General features: G+C 39.5%; 1 protein-coding gene across 9 annotated transcripts in view; it reads left to right on the top strand.

The window, feature by feature from the left end:
• MAP4K3 (mitogen-activated protein kinase kinase kinase kinase 3) overlaps nt 1-4,725 on the top strand; it is a 238,945-nt gene extending 234,220 nt beyond the window's left edge. For 7 of the 9 annotated variants that reach the window (XM_003416093.4, XM_010595887.3, XM_023555302.2 and 4 more), the window contains 3 exons: nt 110-180; nt 2,377-2,432; nt 3,100-4,724. In XM_003416093.4, the coding sequence (XP_003416141.1) occupies nt 110-180; nt 2,377-2,432; nt 3,100-3,187 (215 nt within the window). In that variant the 3' untranslated portion in view covers nt 3,188-4,724. Of the gene's footprint in view, nt 1-84; nt 181-2,376; nt 2,433-3,099 lie in introns of all 9 variants that reach the window. The other 2 variants (XR_002787226.2, XM_010595886.3) reach the window with 2 other exon arrangements.
• Nucleotides 4,726-15,129: the final 10,404 nt, after the last annotated feature.

Raw genomic sequence — 15,129 nt, forward strand, 5'->3', positions numbered from 1 at the left:
TAGGTGCCAGTTGAAGTATTGCTGTTAAAGACAGAAAGAAGGATGAAATGATGCTTATCCGTTGAACTTTTGTGCCATTAACAGTAATTGAGCTGTTCTTGCCTGCTAGTTTGCCTACAAGACAGTGTGCTAGCTTTCTGGAAACATGGAATGCAAGGTAGAAGTTTTAGATCAAATGAGGTAAGTAATCCTTTAAAAATTACGTCCATTAAATAGTCACAAGATACAACCAAGTTCTACTTCAGACAGTCCTCTTTAACTTTGGAAAAAGTGCAGCTAGTACAAGTAATACTTGATTTGCTGACTTTATTATTTCCTGTGTACAGTCCAGTGATTAAAATCAGTAGCATATATTTTATAGCCAGGTCTTTCTCTCCATTACTCAAACAACTTCAGTGCATATTTTATGTACTTCTGGGTAACTACCCTTCTATTCAGAACAAGAACTACCTAATACTGCTCAAAGTTAGCCACGATGATTTTCATTCAACTTTCCCAGACCCATCTCCTGGAACAAGATTGCTGACGCTGGCTCTGTCCTGAGACACCTTTTCTGCCTTGTGTTTCAGAACACAGGTTCTAAGTAAAGGGCTCTATATTTCTCTTGAAGCCACCTTGCCCCCTATTTTTGTTGCCTCGGCATTTATAAGATTGTTTGCTCCTTCCTTTTTATTAACCTTTATCTGCATCTTAAGAGTCCTTTCACCCTTACAGGAATAATTTAACTCCAAGCCATGTGACATACTCATTTTGGTTGAAAATTTATACCATGCTGCAGTTATGAGCAAAACTTGCCCCCCTAGAATGTCATAGGAAAAAAAAATTACCAAAAATTCTTCCAATACCCCCAAGCTAATGCTTTCTGCCAGTCTCAGTGGTATAACTTTTACTTGGTCATTGGAGGGAAAGGAGAACCTTCTTGTGCCTCAGCCGAGAAAGTAGCTCATTGTGTCCTAAACTATCTTTCATTAAGTCAGAGCATTTCTTCTAACAAAGGTAAGCAGTATAGGCTGATGATCATGAGCACTGGTTCCAGAGGCAAGAGTCAGCTCTGTTCTTTATCAGCTGTGTGATCTTGGAATGTCACTTTACTTCTCCTTACCTGTATTTTTCCATCTGTGGATTGAGGAAAATAAAATATTACTTCACAGCGTTGTTAAGATTAAATAAAATGAAGCATGTGATGTGCTTGGCATAGTTTAAAAAGGTCACTTGCTAATAAATGCTTCTAACAGTATTTAAAGTCACCAGAGGGAATTTGAGCAGAGAGATAGGAGCAGACAGGAGCTAATACTCTAGGCAGAGAAGGCAAGGTATCAGAGAAATGACCCAAAGAGAGTGGTTTTTTTCTTGTTTGTTTTGTTTTTTGAAAGGAAAGTTTACCAAAAAAAAATCACCATCTCCAAAAATACTATGTTCCTCTAGTAGCAAACCCCAAAATCTGTTGGAAAATCACAGTCATGATGAGCCCTTGTTACTTCTGTGAGTGTGTTGTATCCTTCAGGTGAACTAGGTTAAAGAAGTTAAGAATTACTGGGTTTCCCGAATAATTATAGGGGTATTGATGAAATAAACTTAGTTTCAAACTCACGTTTTTTTGCAGCCTGCCAAACTTGGGGAAGAAGTCACCGCCATTATTATTTGGAATGCTTTGCATTCAGTAAGCTATGAACAGTGGCTTCCTCTTTCTCTTGTAGCCTTATTCTTCTCTCTCCAACTGGTAATTGGTCACAGGACTTCTTGCTATTAGAAAATATTTTATTATTTCGAGAGAATGGGGAAGAAATGGAACGGAATTACCATCCATTGAGCACTTCCTTAGACTTGTAAGAACACCGCAAAGTAGATAGTTTTAATCCCATCTTGCAGAAGGCAAAACTTTTTTTAAGAGATTACATAACTTGCCTAGTGTCGCAGCTAGTAAGTTAGGAGAATTGAAATTCAAACTAAAGTCATGTCTGACTTTCAAATGCCTCCTATTATACTTCACACTACGTTTTCAATAAAAGGACCAGACCTAAGTAGTTCACTGCTGCCAGTAGCCTTGCTGTTAGCATTCACATAATATTAACATAAATGACTAAAGTTTGCTAGAACTCAATGCTTTGCTTTTTAAGTTTTCCCTTGAAGTCTATAATTTAACAAATGTTTTTCTGTTCCCACTATCTTATGATTAATTCAAAATTAGCCATGCTTTTTCTAGACTCACAAAATTATGCACCTGTGTGCTGAGCTAACAAATTGGCACTCATGCAGGGATGTATCTCCATCTTAGGAAATAGGTTTCTTTTCTGTAAAGTTATACATGAAATGAATGCCTATATGCAATTTCGTTTCTCTAATTTCAGAAAATAAATTTACATTTTAATTGAACAGGTAACACAAGAAATTTCAGATAGCACAAGAATTTTCAGGCTGCTTGGATCTGACAGGTATGAAAAGGGGTTTTATTAAATACATAAAACTAAATGTGTTGTATAAATCTAGCATGTAATAGGTTTCTTTTTCAAGAGAATTGAAATTTCTCAATAATACCTTCAACATTGTATTTTATATACTATAACAATTCACAAGTCAGAAAGTTAGAAAACCTTTGCAAACGTGCCTGATCTTCCAAGTAACAGGAATTTATCAATCTGTCAGTGCAAGTTTTCATTAAACATACTGTCTAAAGTCTGATTTACAGCACAGGACAGAGGAAATATCATATGCAAAAAAACAGAAATTTTTGTTTTTAGTGCCAGGTAAGATTTTAGCTGTATTGTGATTTACTTTCTGATTCTTGAACTACACATTGTTTTTAGAATTTATAAGAATTAAGCCCCCCACATTATTCCTAGTAGGTTTCCCCCCTCTTGCTCTTACAAGAACAATGGATTTAGAGGTGGAAGGTGGTGGGCAGCAAAATTACTCCCCAGACCTGGAACTGGCCCTTTAATCAGAGTGGTTTTCAAAATTATGTCTACTCAAAAATTATTTCTACCCACAAATACGCACCACTTGTATATAGCGGCATATAATGGAGAAGCAATGAAAAGTTTTTATGCTAGTATCAGTTTTCAGGAATAACTTTGTTATGTTTTTGTTGATTGCTTTCAGGGTCGTGGTTTTGGAAAGTAGGCCAACTGATAACCCTACAGCAAACAGCAATCTATACATCCTGGCAGGTCATGAAAACAGTTACTGAGAAATGTTGTGCTTTGACAGTTAACTCTAGAAAGAAGGAACACTACTGCTGGGACGTTAACGGATGCTTGAAGCTGTACAAAGCTGCAGTAACCTGGCTTCAGTTACTTGTAATTTATTGTGGCATGAGACAAAGACGGGGAAATTTGTGTTTTAAGTGGTATGGATATATTTAGCATATTGAACCACACAAGTGCTTAATTCATTGTTATGTAATCTTTGTACATATAGGCAGTATTTTTCTGTGGAACTTCATATTGCTGAAGACATACACTAAAAATTTATGTAGATAATGTACTTTTATGAGATGTACAAGTAAGTGTCTTTATGTACAGATGTAAATGTTGATGAAAAATGCAATTGGGATTACTATTTTAAGAATCCTTTAGCATATTCTTGGGTGTGGTTATATTAAAAAATGGGATACTGGCAATGAAAACAGTACATTTAACACTATTGTATTTTTATTATATGTAATTTAGTAATATGAATATAAATCTTGTAACTTTTAAAATTGTAATGGAGGCTGTAATCATTTTATAATCTTGTTTTTAATTTTAATGCAAGTACACTGGTGTTTATATTTGCACAGAGTATTGATATGTGATGTATTAAGTCACAAAAGTAAGCTGTGACATTGTCAATATGCATTTGGCTCCCCAACATCTTTTTAAAATGTATTTGGATTGTTTTCTGTGTGAAACCAACCAATTAACCACCTGTCGTAGTAACTGGCCTTTTTATATTTAAGCAGAATTCTCTAAGATTGCTTGTCTGTGCTTAAAAACAATACCTTTGAAAGATGTTTGAATCACAGAATAGCGGTACTGTGATGTAACAAGGCAATTCTTGTCTGAGTTACAGTATGCACAAAGAATAAGTTAGCATTATTAAAGAGTCCACACTAAGCATTGCACACATCACACTAAAGAACTATAACATTCCATAGAGTGAAGTGGTTCAAATTTCTAGTGGAATTTTTACTTCTGTTGGCCTTATTTTTTGATCATTTTCATATTTCTTTTGATTTAGAGTATTAACACATGGCCAAAATAATTTAGTTACTACCTCATACAAACAATATAATGGTTACTACACATCACAGGAACTTGGTTCTGGTTAAAGTCATTTTTTGATTGCTGTTTTCCAGTGGAATATGTATATACCAAGTTTTAGTAAAATGCATACTTTTGGCTCTTTTTTGGTATATGTTCTTTATATTTTAATGTGAGTATATACACTAAGAACAAACTAAATTGTGATTTATGGTCTTCATTTATTTTAATTGATAATGCTTTTAAATATATTCTTGATTGTACATAGTGTAAAATAAACATGTTTTTTAACATGCTGTTGTGTAGTGGCTTATCGCGTGGCTTAATCTGTATAACCCACTGCCGTAGAATCGACTCCAGCTCATAGCGACCCTAAATTCTAAATTATATTAAAGGGAATTTTTTTTTATTGTTATTTAAATCCTTAAATACTCAATTCTGGTCCCTTGAGTAACTATTTTTATTTGACCTATGGTCTCAGTGTCATGAAGCGGGGATACTGCCACATTTGAGAAAGGGCCGTCTTCTGCAGAATCCTCGGCTTACTGATCAGGAAAATCACTTAAACATTCCTAGCCTTTTGGTTAGAGCGGGGATGGGTAAACTACAGTCCTCAGCACAACTCATCTCCCTGCCTGTTTCTGTAAATAAAGTTTGATTGGAACACAGCACCACATATTTCATCTACATACTATCCATGGCAACATTTGTGTCACCATGGCAGGATTGAGTGGTTGCCAAAACACCTTATGGTCCACAAGACCTAAAATATTTACTATCTGACCCTTTAGAAAGTTTGCCAGCTTCTGGGTGAGGAAAAGGAAGGGAGTGTTGGAGAAGTGCAATCCCGGAGGTAAGGAAGGGAAAAAAGACTAAGTGGGAAGAACTGGATTGGGGGTCAGGAGGCCCCATTTCTAGTATTGCTTGTACCACTGCCTGTCACTGTGACCATGGATAATTTAATCAACTCTAAACTGGCGTCCTAATCTAAAACTGTGGTTTTTAAGTCATACACATGCTAATAAATGGCAATTGTGTACATTTATCACTTTTCCCAAATACATTTTGACTAATCTTAGCATTAATGACTCAATAATAACTGCTGTAAAACTCATCTTCACCAGTCTAACATTATCACTTTGCTCAGAAATAGAGGCTTGTGAGAAAGATTTCCAAGAAACCAAGATCCTTTTGTTGGCGTTTATTGGAAAGGTAAATCCTTTTTCTGTGCCACTGTTTTTTCCAATTTCCAAGTTTTGTAAGTTACATAAAAGGTTGTATCTCAAAAATTTTCAGCCATGACTAACTCTGAAGTATTTTTACAAATATTTCCAGGAAATAAAATGTGCAACTGGTTGTGTAAAATTACCCATGGGGCTTTTTAAAAACGCAGACCCCTGGAATCATACTCTGTGGGTGAGGTCCAGTAACCTATCTTTTTACAAAACTATACAAGCAATTGTGATGTGCAGCCCTGCATGACAACCACTTGGTGGACCTTGAATTTAAGTCCGTGTTTCTGAGTGTGGTGCAAGAATCACCTGCCTCAGAAAGAGTCATCTGTGCTGACGGTTAACAATGCAAATTCCTGGGCTCAAGAACTTTCGATTATGAATATGCACTCAAAAGGGAAAGAGCCACTCACTTAAATATTAGAAAAAATCTCATCTTCATTGAAGTTCAGGCTATCTTATTAGCTAGTTGCTTAGACACTGGGAGTGATTGTTAATATGCCTGTTGGCATCATTCAGCTTCCAGGTGTATCCTCGATTTCAGGAGAGGCCAGGAAATAATGGATAGATGGATTAGTGTTAGTTTTCACCATTACTCGAAGAGAGATGAAAGTATGTGCTGTAGAAAATAACAGGTAAATATTGAGAGTATTCTTTGAGGGGATATAATAACAGCAAGGGTTCAGTTCATGTATCTACATCCTTTACATAGATTCTTCTACTTAATCCTCAGAACAAGCCAATGAGGTAGGTATTGCTAACTCCATTTTATAGATGGAGAAACTGAGACCCAGTGGCTGATAAATGGTAGAGCCAGGATTTCAACCTAGGTGGCTGGTTGAAAGTGTATACTCTCAACCACTGTGCTAGACTGTGTATTAAACAGAACACATGCAGTATGCCCATTGCCCTCTAAAATACATTCTAGCAATTTTCTCTCTGAAATTAATTTTTTTCCAACCAGAAGTTGGATTTCAAATTCTGATTTTCACTGTCTTCTTGCAACAAGAGAAATTAACTTCCTGTCTTCATTTTTTATTTTACCAAAGAGTATTTTCTTTGTTCACTGTTTTATGTAAGATAAAAGGACTTACGTTAATTTCACAGATAAAGCCTATTAAGTCTAATCAAAACTCACTGCAAAGACTTTTGTGACATACTCATTATTTAATCATGTATTGATCATTTTTAGTGTATCCAAGCACTTAATTGGCACTGGAGAAAAGATGGAAAAGGCCTAAGTCCCAGTATTCGAAGACTATCCGTGGATGAATAAAGATAAACAGCAGTTGCTTTTGTTAGTTGCTGTAGATTTGGCTCCAACTCATACTGAGCTTTATAAGTAACAATGAAACACTGCCTGGTCCTACTCCATTTTCATGATTATTGGTATATTTGAGTCCATTGTTTATTATAATTGTCAGTCTGCCTCATTGAAGGTTTGTCTTGTTTTCGCTGGACCTCTACTTTACCAAATATGATGTCCTTTCCTAAAAAGGATTGTTCCTTCCTGATGATGTGTCCAAAGTAAGCAAGCCAAAGCCTCGCCATCCTTGCCTCTAAGAAGCATTCTGGTGGTATTTCCTCTAAAATTGATTTCATTGTTCTTCTGGCAGTCTGTGGTATGTTCAGTATTCTTTGACAAACACCACAATTTGTATGTGTTATTTTTTTTTTTAATTGAACTTGAGATGTTTACAGAACAGTTTCTCATCAAACAGTTAGTACACACATTGTTGTATGACATTGGTTAACAACCCCACAACATGTCAACACTCTTCCTGCTCAACCCTGGGTTCCCTATTAGCAGCCTTCCTGTTCCCTCCTACCTTCCAGTCCCTGCCCCAGGGTTGGTGCGCCCCATTAGTCTTGTTTTGTTCCATGGGCCTGTTTAATCTTTGGCTGAAGTGTGAACCTCAGGATTGGCTTCATAGCTGAAAGGGTGTCCAGGGGCCATACACTCAGGGTTTCTCCAGTCTCTGTCAGGCCAGCAAGTCTGGTCTTTCTTTCTGAGTTAGAATTTTGTTCTACATTTTTCTCTAGCTCTCCCCAGGACTCTTGATTGTGATCCTTGTCAGAGCAGTCAATCGTGGTAGCTGGGCACCATCTCGTTGTACTGGACTCAGTCTGGCGGAGGCTGTGGTAGATGTGGTCCATTAGTCCTTTGGACTAATCTTTCCCTTGTGTCTTTAGTTTTTTTCATTCTTCCTTGCTCCCGAAGGCGTGAGACCAGTGGAATATCCTAAATGGCTGCTCACAGGCTTTTAAGACCCCAGACACTACTCACCAAAGTAGAGTGTAGAACATTTTCTTTAAAACTTTGTTATGTCAGTTGAGCTAGATGTTCCCTGAGACCATGGTCCTCACAGCCATCAGCCCAGCAATTTGGTCCCTCAGAGAGTTTGGATGTGTCTACGGAGCCACCATGACCTTGCCTTGTACAAGTTGTGCTGGCTTCCCCAGTATTGTGTACTGTCTTACCCTTCACCAAAGTTACTGCTTATTTATTGCCTATTGTTTTTCCATCCCCAACCCTCCCCTCCCTAATAACCGTCAAATATTTTTTTGTGCATAAACCTTTTCATGAGTTTTTACAGTAGTGGTCTCATACAACATTTGTCCTTTTGTGATTGACTTATTTCACTCAGCATAATGTCCTCCAGATGCATCCATGTTATGAGATGCTTCACAGATTCATCATTGTTCTAACTCCTTTGTGTATATGTACCACAGCTTATCCATTCCTCTGTTCATGGGCATCTAGGTTGTTTCCATCTTTTTGCTATTGTGAACAATGGTGCAGTGAACATGGGTGTATATATCTATTCGTGTGATGACTCTTATTTCCTTAGGATATATTCCTAGGAGTGGGATTGCTGAATAAGATGGTATTTCTATTCCTAGCATTCTAAGGAAGTGCCAAATCGTTTTCCAAAATGGTTGTATCATTTTGCATTCCCACCAGCAGTGCATAAGAGTTCCAGTCTCCCTGCAGCCTCTCCAACATTCGTTATTTTCTGTTATATTGATTTGTGCCAGTAATGCCAGGGTGAGATGGTATCTCATTGTGGTTTTGATTTGCATTTCTCTGATGGCTTGAGATTGTGAACATTTCGTCATGTGTCTGTTGGCTCCTTGAATGTCTTCTTTGGTGAAGTGTCCATTTCCTTTGCCTATTTTTTATTTGGATTATTTGTCTTTTTGTTGTAGAGGTGTTGGATTTTCTTGTAGATTTTAGAAATTAGACCTTTGTCTGAGTTGTAATAGCCAAACATTTTTTCCCATTCTGTAGGTTCTCTTTGCACTCTTCTGGTGTGGTGAAGTCTTTTGATGAGCATAAGGTTGGTATCTGGCTGGTACAATCTTGCATCCTAGATTCAGGCTGTGGTCTGATGTTGTTTGTTTTCAAACCAAAGGACTCCCTTTAATAATTCTTGTAAGTTTGGATTGGTTTTTACATATTTCCTTAATTCCTGTTTATCTGGAAATGTCCTAATTTCACCATCATATTTGAATGAAAGTTTTGCAGGATATATTATTCTTGGTTGGCAGTGTTTTTCTTTCAAGGTTTTATATATGTCATCGCATTGCCTTCTTGCCTGTGTGTGGTTTGTGCCAAATAATGAGAGCTTAGTCTTATTGTTTCTCCTCTGCATGTGACTTTCTGTTTTTCTTGAGCTGATTGCAGGATTTTTTCTTTGTCTTTCATTTTAGCGAGTGTGATTATGATATGCCTTGGTGTTTTTCTTTTGGGGTCTATCCTATATGGGGATCGTTGAGCTTCTTGGATGGTCAGCTTTTCATCATTCATGATATTAGGGAAGTTTTCTGTCAGCAATTCTTCAGTGATCCTCTCTGTGTTTTTTGTTTTCTCTCCCTGTTCTGGAACTCCGATAACTCACAAAGTTTTGTTTTTGATTGTGTCTCAGGATTTCTTCAATTTTCTTTGTTCTTTTTTCTGATTTTTTCCCCAGTGTTGTATCCAAGTGTTTGGATTCAATTTCGCTGATTCTGTCTTCTTTCGTTTCAAACCTGCTTCTCAGGCCTTCTGTGACACTGCCCATTTCTGAAATCTTGTTTATCTTTTGGATTCTAATTGTTGTTTTTGTATGATTTCTAGTTGTGAGTTTATTTTGGCATTTTGCTCCTGTATCACTATCCTGAATTGTTCCTTTTTTTTTTTTTTTTTGGTCTATATTTTCCATGAATTTGTCTGCCTTTTCCATAAATTTGTCTGCTTTTTCCTCACTTTTGTCTGCTTTTTGCTTCAACTCTTGGATTGCTTTGAATATTAGAGATTTGAATTCCCTGTCAGGTAGTTCTAGTACCTTTTCTTCTACTGGAAAGCCATCTGGTGTTTTATTTTGGATGCTTACTGGAACCATCCTGTCCTGGGTTTTTTTTATATATGTTTTGATACTGTCTGCTGTCTTCGGGACATTCTGTAGTTATTTGCTTTGCTTCTTGATTGTAGATTTGTTTCATCCTGCTTTTTTGTTTTATTTGGTTATGTCTGAGTAGGTAGGCTGTGCGTTCTTTGTTATTTGCTCGTCTGTAGTCACGATACTTTTCACCTCATCCAGTAGGCAGAGCCAGTCATTCAGCTATGGTGCAACAGGGCAGGTCCAGCTAAAGGGGAGGGGCTAGGATGGGTGGTTTGTAGCATGTACTAGGCCAACGGGTGGGCCAGGAATCAGTGCTGGGCAAGTTTCAGTAGGCTATGCTTGTGCTGCTCGGGGGTGTGATGTTCAGTGCACAGTGCAGGTAGGCAGGAAAGAGCAGGTAGGTTGTGATGTGTGGATATGGGAAAGAAGAGAGAGAAACAGGAGCCAAAAACAAACAAGCAAACAACGAGGTGGCGTGGAGAGATGAAAAACCGAGAAATGTAGAAAAGGAAAAAGCAAAAAAAATAACTAGATAATAATTTGAAAAAGAAAAGCCCTCAGGAGTCCCGGAGTCCCACCGGTGGGACTGTTAAGACTGGAGAAGTGGCTCCCGGGCTGCTCAGTAAAGCTTGGCTAGAGAGGGTATAGATCTCACACAGCACCAGGTATTTAGGAGACAAGAAAAGAAGATAAATGTAGAGAGACAAGAACTGAGAAATGAAGAAAGAAAGGGAAAAAGAGAAAAGAAAAAATGAAATGCCCCCAAGGATCCCACCTACGTGGCTGCGAAAAGAAAACAGAACAAAGCAAAACAAGGAGAAAAAAAGTCCCAGGCATCCCACCAGTGTGGTGTCACAGGCCAGAGGAGTGGTTCGCCAGTCAGGGTGGCCTCGCAGCCTTTCAAAAAGAAGCAAAGATGGCACATGGAGCCAGGTGTTTCAGAGAAAGGAGGGAGAGGTGGTAGGAGGCACAGAAGAAACCAAAAGAGACGGAAAGAACCACCACCACCAGCTCATGGGCCTGGCCAGTGTGGGCAGGGCAAATCCAAGCAGCCTGAGGCCAAAGCAGTTGCCTCCTGGCCGTGGCTGATGGGAAGGAGAGGAATCCAAAGGAGGGGGGGTGGTTAGGAAAGCATACATTGCTTGTTACCGGCTGCTCTGTCTCCTGTCGGGAACTTCGTGAAGCAGCTTTCCAGCACTCCGTGTCTGCCAGTCTCCGAAGTGGGTGGGCAAATCCAAGCGGTACTGACGCTGCACTTCCCAGGCGGCGGGGCCACCACAGCCAGCCAGCAAGCTCAGAGGTAGAGCAGTGGGGAGAGAAGGGGGGGTGGCAAAGCCTGTGTCACTGGTTACCGGGTGCTCTGTCTCCTACCGGAAGTTCCGCAAAGCTGCTTTCCCGTGCTTCCCGTCTGCCCATCTCTGACAGGAGCCCAAGATGGCGGATCAGTGCTGCCTTAATTGATGGGACCCTCCACGCGTCTGTCTCCTCACTCTCTGTCCTCTGTCAGTTTCTTATTCCATTCGGTGCTTGGCTGAGTTCTTTATCTCTTCATTTGATGCTTCAGGTTCTAGAAATGACGTTTGTCTCAGTTTTACTTAATTTTTCGGAACTTTGCTGTGGAGGGACAGCATGGTACTTTTGTCTACAGCGCCAGGTTGGCCAGAAGTCCCGTATGTGTCAATTTTTCTGTCTTCCTTTTTTGCTGTCCAGTTTTCACATGCATATGAGGTGATTGAAAAAGACCATGCTTGGGTCAGGTCATCAAAGTGAAGACTGCTTTCATAAACTTTAAAGAGATCTCTTGCGGTAGATCTGCCCGTTGCAGTACACTGATTTCTTGACTGCTGCTTCCATGTAGTATTAAAAAGAGGTACAAAGGGCTATGCTTGATTCTTTTGGGCAAAGCCTTTTTGTAAAACAGCTATATATCAGCCAGGTTGTTGATAGATGAAGAGAAGTTTATTGAGTGCAGGAAGAAAGACAGGTAGACAGCTGAAGTTTAGACAGAGATATATGCCAAAAATAATGCATGTGGAAGGAATTTGTTGTTCCTGGTTGCCACAGAGTTGGCTCTGACTCATTGCAACCCCAAGTGTACAGAATAGAATGGCTCCATAAGGTTTTCAAGGTTGTGACCTTTCGGAAGCAGATCACCAGACCTGTCTTCCGAATTGCCTCTGGGTGGGTTCAAACCACCAACCTTTGTCTAGGAGTCAAGCACTTAACTGTTTGTGCCACCCAAGGACCTTGCTCAAGGAATGCCAAAAAAGACAAACAAACCTGTTGCCATCGATTCAATCCCATAGAGTTTCCAAGGAGCAGCTGGTGGATTCCAACTGCCGACCTTTTGGTTAGCAGCCATAGCTCTTAACCACTGCACCACCAGGCCTCCTGCTCAAGGAATAGTGATGCTGAATGTGGCAGACCTTAGGGTGCAAAGTAAGAGGACATGAAGCTGGAGAACAAGGATGGGCCCCAACTGTGAAGTGCTTCCGAAGTGAGCAAAGTAGCTAGTAGTTACCAGTTCCAAAACTGTAGAGATCAGGTACCATGAAGATTGAAAAGGGCGGTGGGTTTTTACATAAGATGATCACTGGTATCCTGAGAAATTTTTCTGTAGTATGGTGAGGGCAGAAACTATATAGAAATGGGTAGATTTAAATTTGAGTAGATTTAAGTTTAGTGGAAGTATATTTGGTCGTGAAGGTAAAGAGGGAGGAGATAAAAGTGGTTGTTTCTGGCTTTTGTTTTCTAAAGATGGCAGGAGATATGAGCATATTTCTAAGCAAATGAAGGATTAGGAAGAACTGAAGATAGATGTGAAAAAGGGAAGAGAATCACCGGAGGGAAGAAGGAAAGTATGGACATCCTAAATTGGAGCATGATGGGCAACATTTTATTGATGCTAAAACAAAGTATTTATGTGTTCTTAACATTTTTTTTTTAAACATGTATTTTTAAGTTAGTTTTGGGAAAAAGAAAGGTAAGCTTTGGCAAAAATTATCTTTCCCAAGCTTAATACATTTACCTGCCTATAGCATTCATCACATTATTCACTTGACTTTTCCCACTGGGTGGCAAACATGGCTTATTCTTTTTTTTTTTTTTTCTCTCTCTCTCTTTATACTGTACTTTAGATGAAGGTTTACGGAACAAACTAGTTTCTCATTAAACAGTTAATACACGTATTGTTTTATGGCAAATTGGTTAAAAACCCCACAACGTGTCAACACTCTCCCTTCTCAACGTTGAGTTCTCTGTTACCAGCTTTCCTGTCCCCTCCTGCCTTCTAGTCCTTGCCCCAGGACTGGTGTACCCCTTTAGTCTTGTTTTGCTTTATGGGCCTGTTCAATCTTTGGCTGAAGGGTGAACATCATGATTGACTTCCTTACTGAGCTGAAAGGGTGTCTGGGGGCCATACTCTCAGGGTTTCCCCAGTCTCTGTCAGGCCAGCAAGTCTGGTCTTTTTGAGTTAGAATTTTGTTCTACATTTTTCTATAGCTCTCCCCAGGACTCTCGATTGTGATCCCTGTCAGAGCAGTCAGTGGTGGTAGCACCCTCTAGTTGTACTGGACTCAGTCTGGTGGAGGCCATGGTAGATGTGGTCCATTAGTTTGCTGGACTAATCTTTTCCTGGTATTTTTAGTTTTCTTCATTCTTGCTTGCTCCCAAAGGAGTGAGACCAGTGGAGTATCCTAGATGGCTGCTCACAGACTTTTAAGACCCCAGATGCTACTTACCAAAGTAGAATGTAGAACATTTTCTTTATAAACTATGTTATGGCAGTTGACCTAGGTGTTCCCCAAGACCATGGCCCTCAGCCCTCAGCAATTTGGTCCCTCAGGGAGTTTGGATGTGTCTATGGAGTTTCCATGACTTTGAAACATGGCTTATTCTAAATCAGCTTGAAGTACTAGTACAGTTTCCAATGCTTGCTGGATTATGATTTAGGAAATAATATTGGAGTCATTACTGCCTGTCCTTGAGCAGAGAGAATGTGACCCAGCTGGAGCTGGGCTCACAAGGACGCATCAACTGGGCTCTGAGGTATAAAGACAATAGCTGAGATAATCTTGGAAAATATCTTTCAGGGAACTTGTCACATAAGCCAGAACACAAAAGACTTTGCACTCTCATTTTTTTTCTATTAACATTTAGTGAATAGAAATTTGTTGGACCAATGAAGACCCTCCTGACTGTTGGTTACTGCAACCTGTACCAATGATCATTAAGAAAGACAATTGAAAATGTAAGATCACAGTTTCTAGCCAAGCTGTAAAAAGGTAAAGCTTTTAATGGTTTTGCTCATTTATAATGTTAATAATGACTCTGTAACCTTCCTTGGATTCAGACAGACATGGCTGTGGCAGCATGCTTATCCATTTCCCCATTGCTTATTCTGCACTATTGCCTTGGACTCAGGCAGACATGGCTCTGGCAACATGTTTGTCTGCGTCCCACTTTTGCCTTTTTGAATATATGCCGAATAAAACTTTCTTTTGCTTTCCCTTACAACAATTATGAAAATGGAAGTAAGGTACCACAGCTAATTGATAGCTGTTTGTCACAGAAAAGCCAATAGAATTTTGCTCAAAAGCTAGTTAGACAGTAAGGCAGGTCCAAAGGATAATGACTGATAATGGAAGATCTTACCAACTGAAAGTCTCTGCCCAGGTGGGGCAACAGACTAATCAATATTCAGTATTTACATATTCTCAATTTTATGCGCTCAATGCCTTGTGAAGGAACTGGAATTAGTATAATCACAGTGAGACAGCCCCAACGGTACTGTATTTTTTTTTTTTAAATCCCATTTTCTTTGCTTGGCTTTCCCCCTTCCCTGCAGCCTTTGCGTGTGAGTTCTGCTTTTATGTAAAACATACTTGTGTCAGAGTAGTGTGATTAAGAATGTTGCTGACATAATTTATATGAACTGCCTACTTGTAAACCCCTTTCAAAGTAACTGGCCTGCCTGCCTTTGGCGAGCAGTCTTGGCAGCAGCAACTCCAATCGACTCCTTTCCTTGTACAACAAAATAAAGGTGTCTTTCCTGCTCTCCAGAAACCCTGGCGGCTTAGCGGTTAAGAGCGAGGGCTGCTAACCAAAAGACCGGCCCTTCGAGTCCACCAGGCCCTCCTTGGGAACCCTATGGCATGGTTCTACTCTGTCCTATAGGGTCGCTATGAGTCGGAATCCACTGGACAGCAACGGGTTTGGTTTAGTTTTGGTTTTCCTGTTCTCCCACCGAGGCCAATACATCATGCCAAGCTG

Source organism: Loxodonta africana, chromosome 26 (assembly GCF_030014295.1).
Source record: "Loxodonta africana isolate mLoxAfr1 chromosome 26, mLoxAfr1.hap2, whole genome shotgun sequence".
Classification (NCBI taxonomy): domain Eukaryota; kingdom Metazoa; phylum Chordata; class Mammalia; order Proboscidea; family Elephantidae; genus Loxodonta; species Loxodonta africana.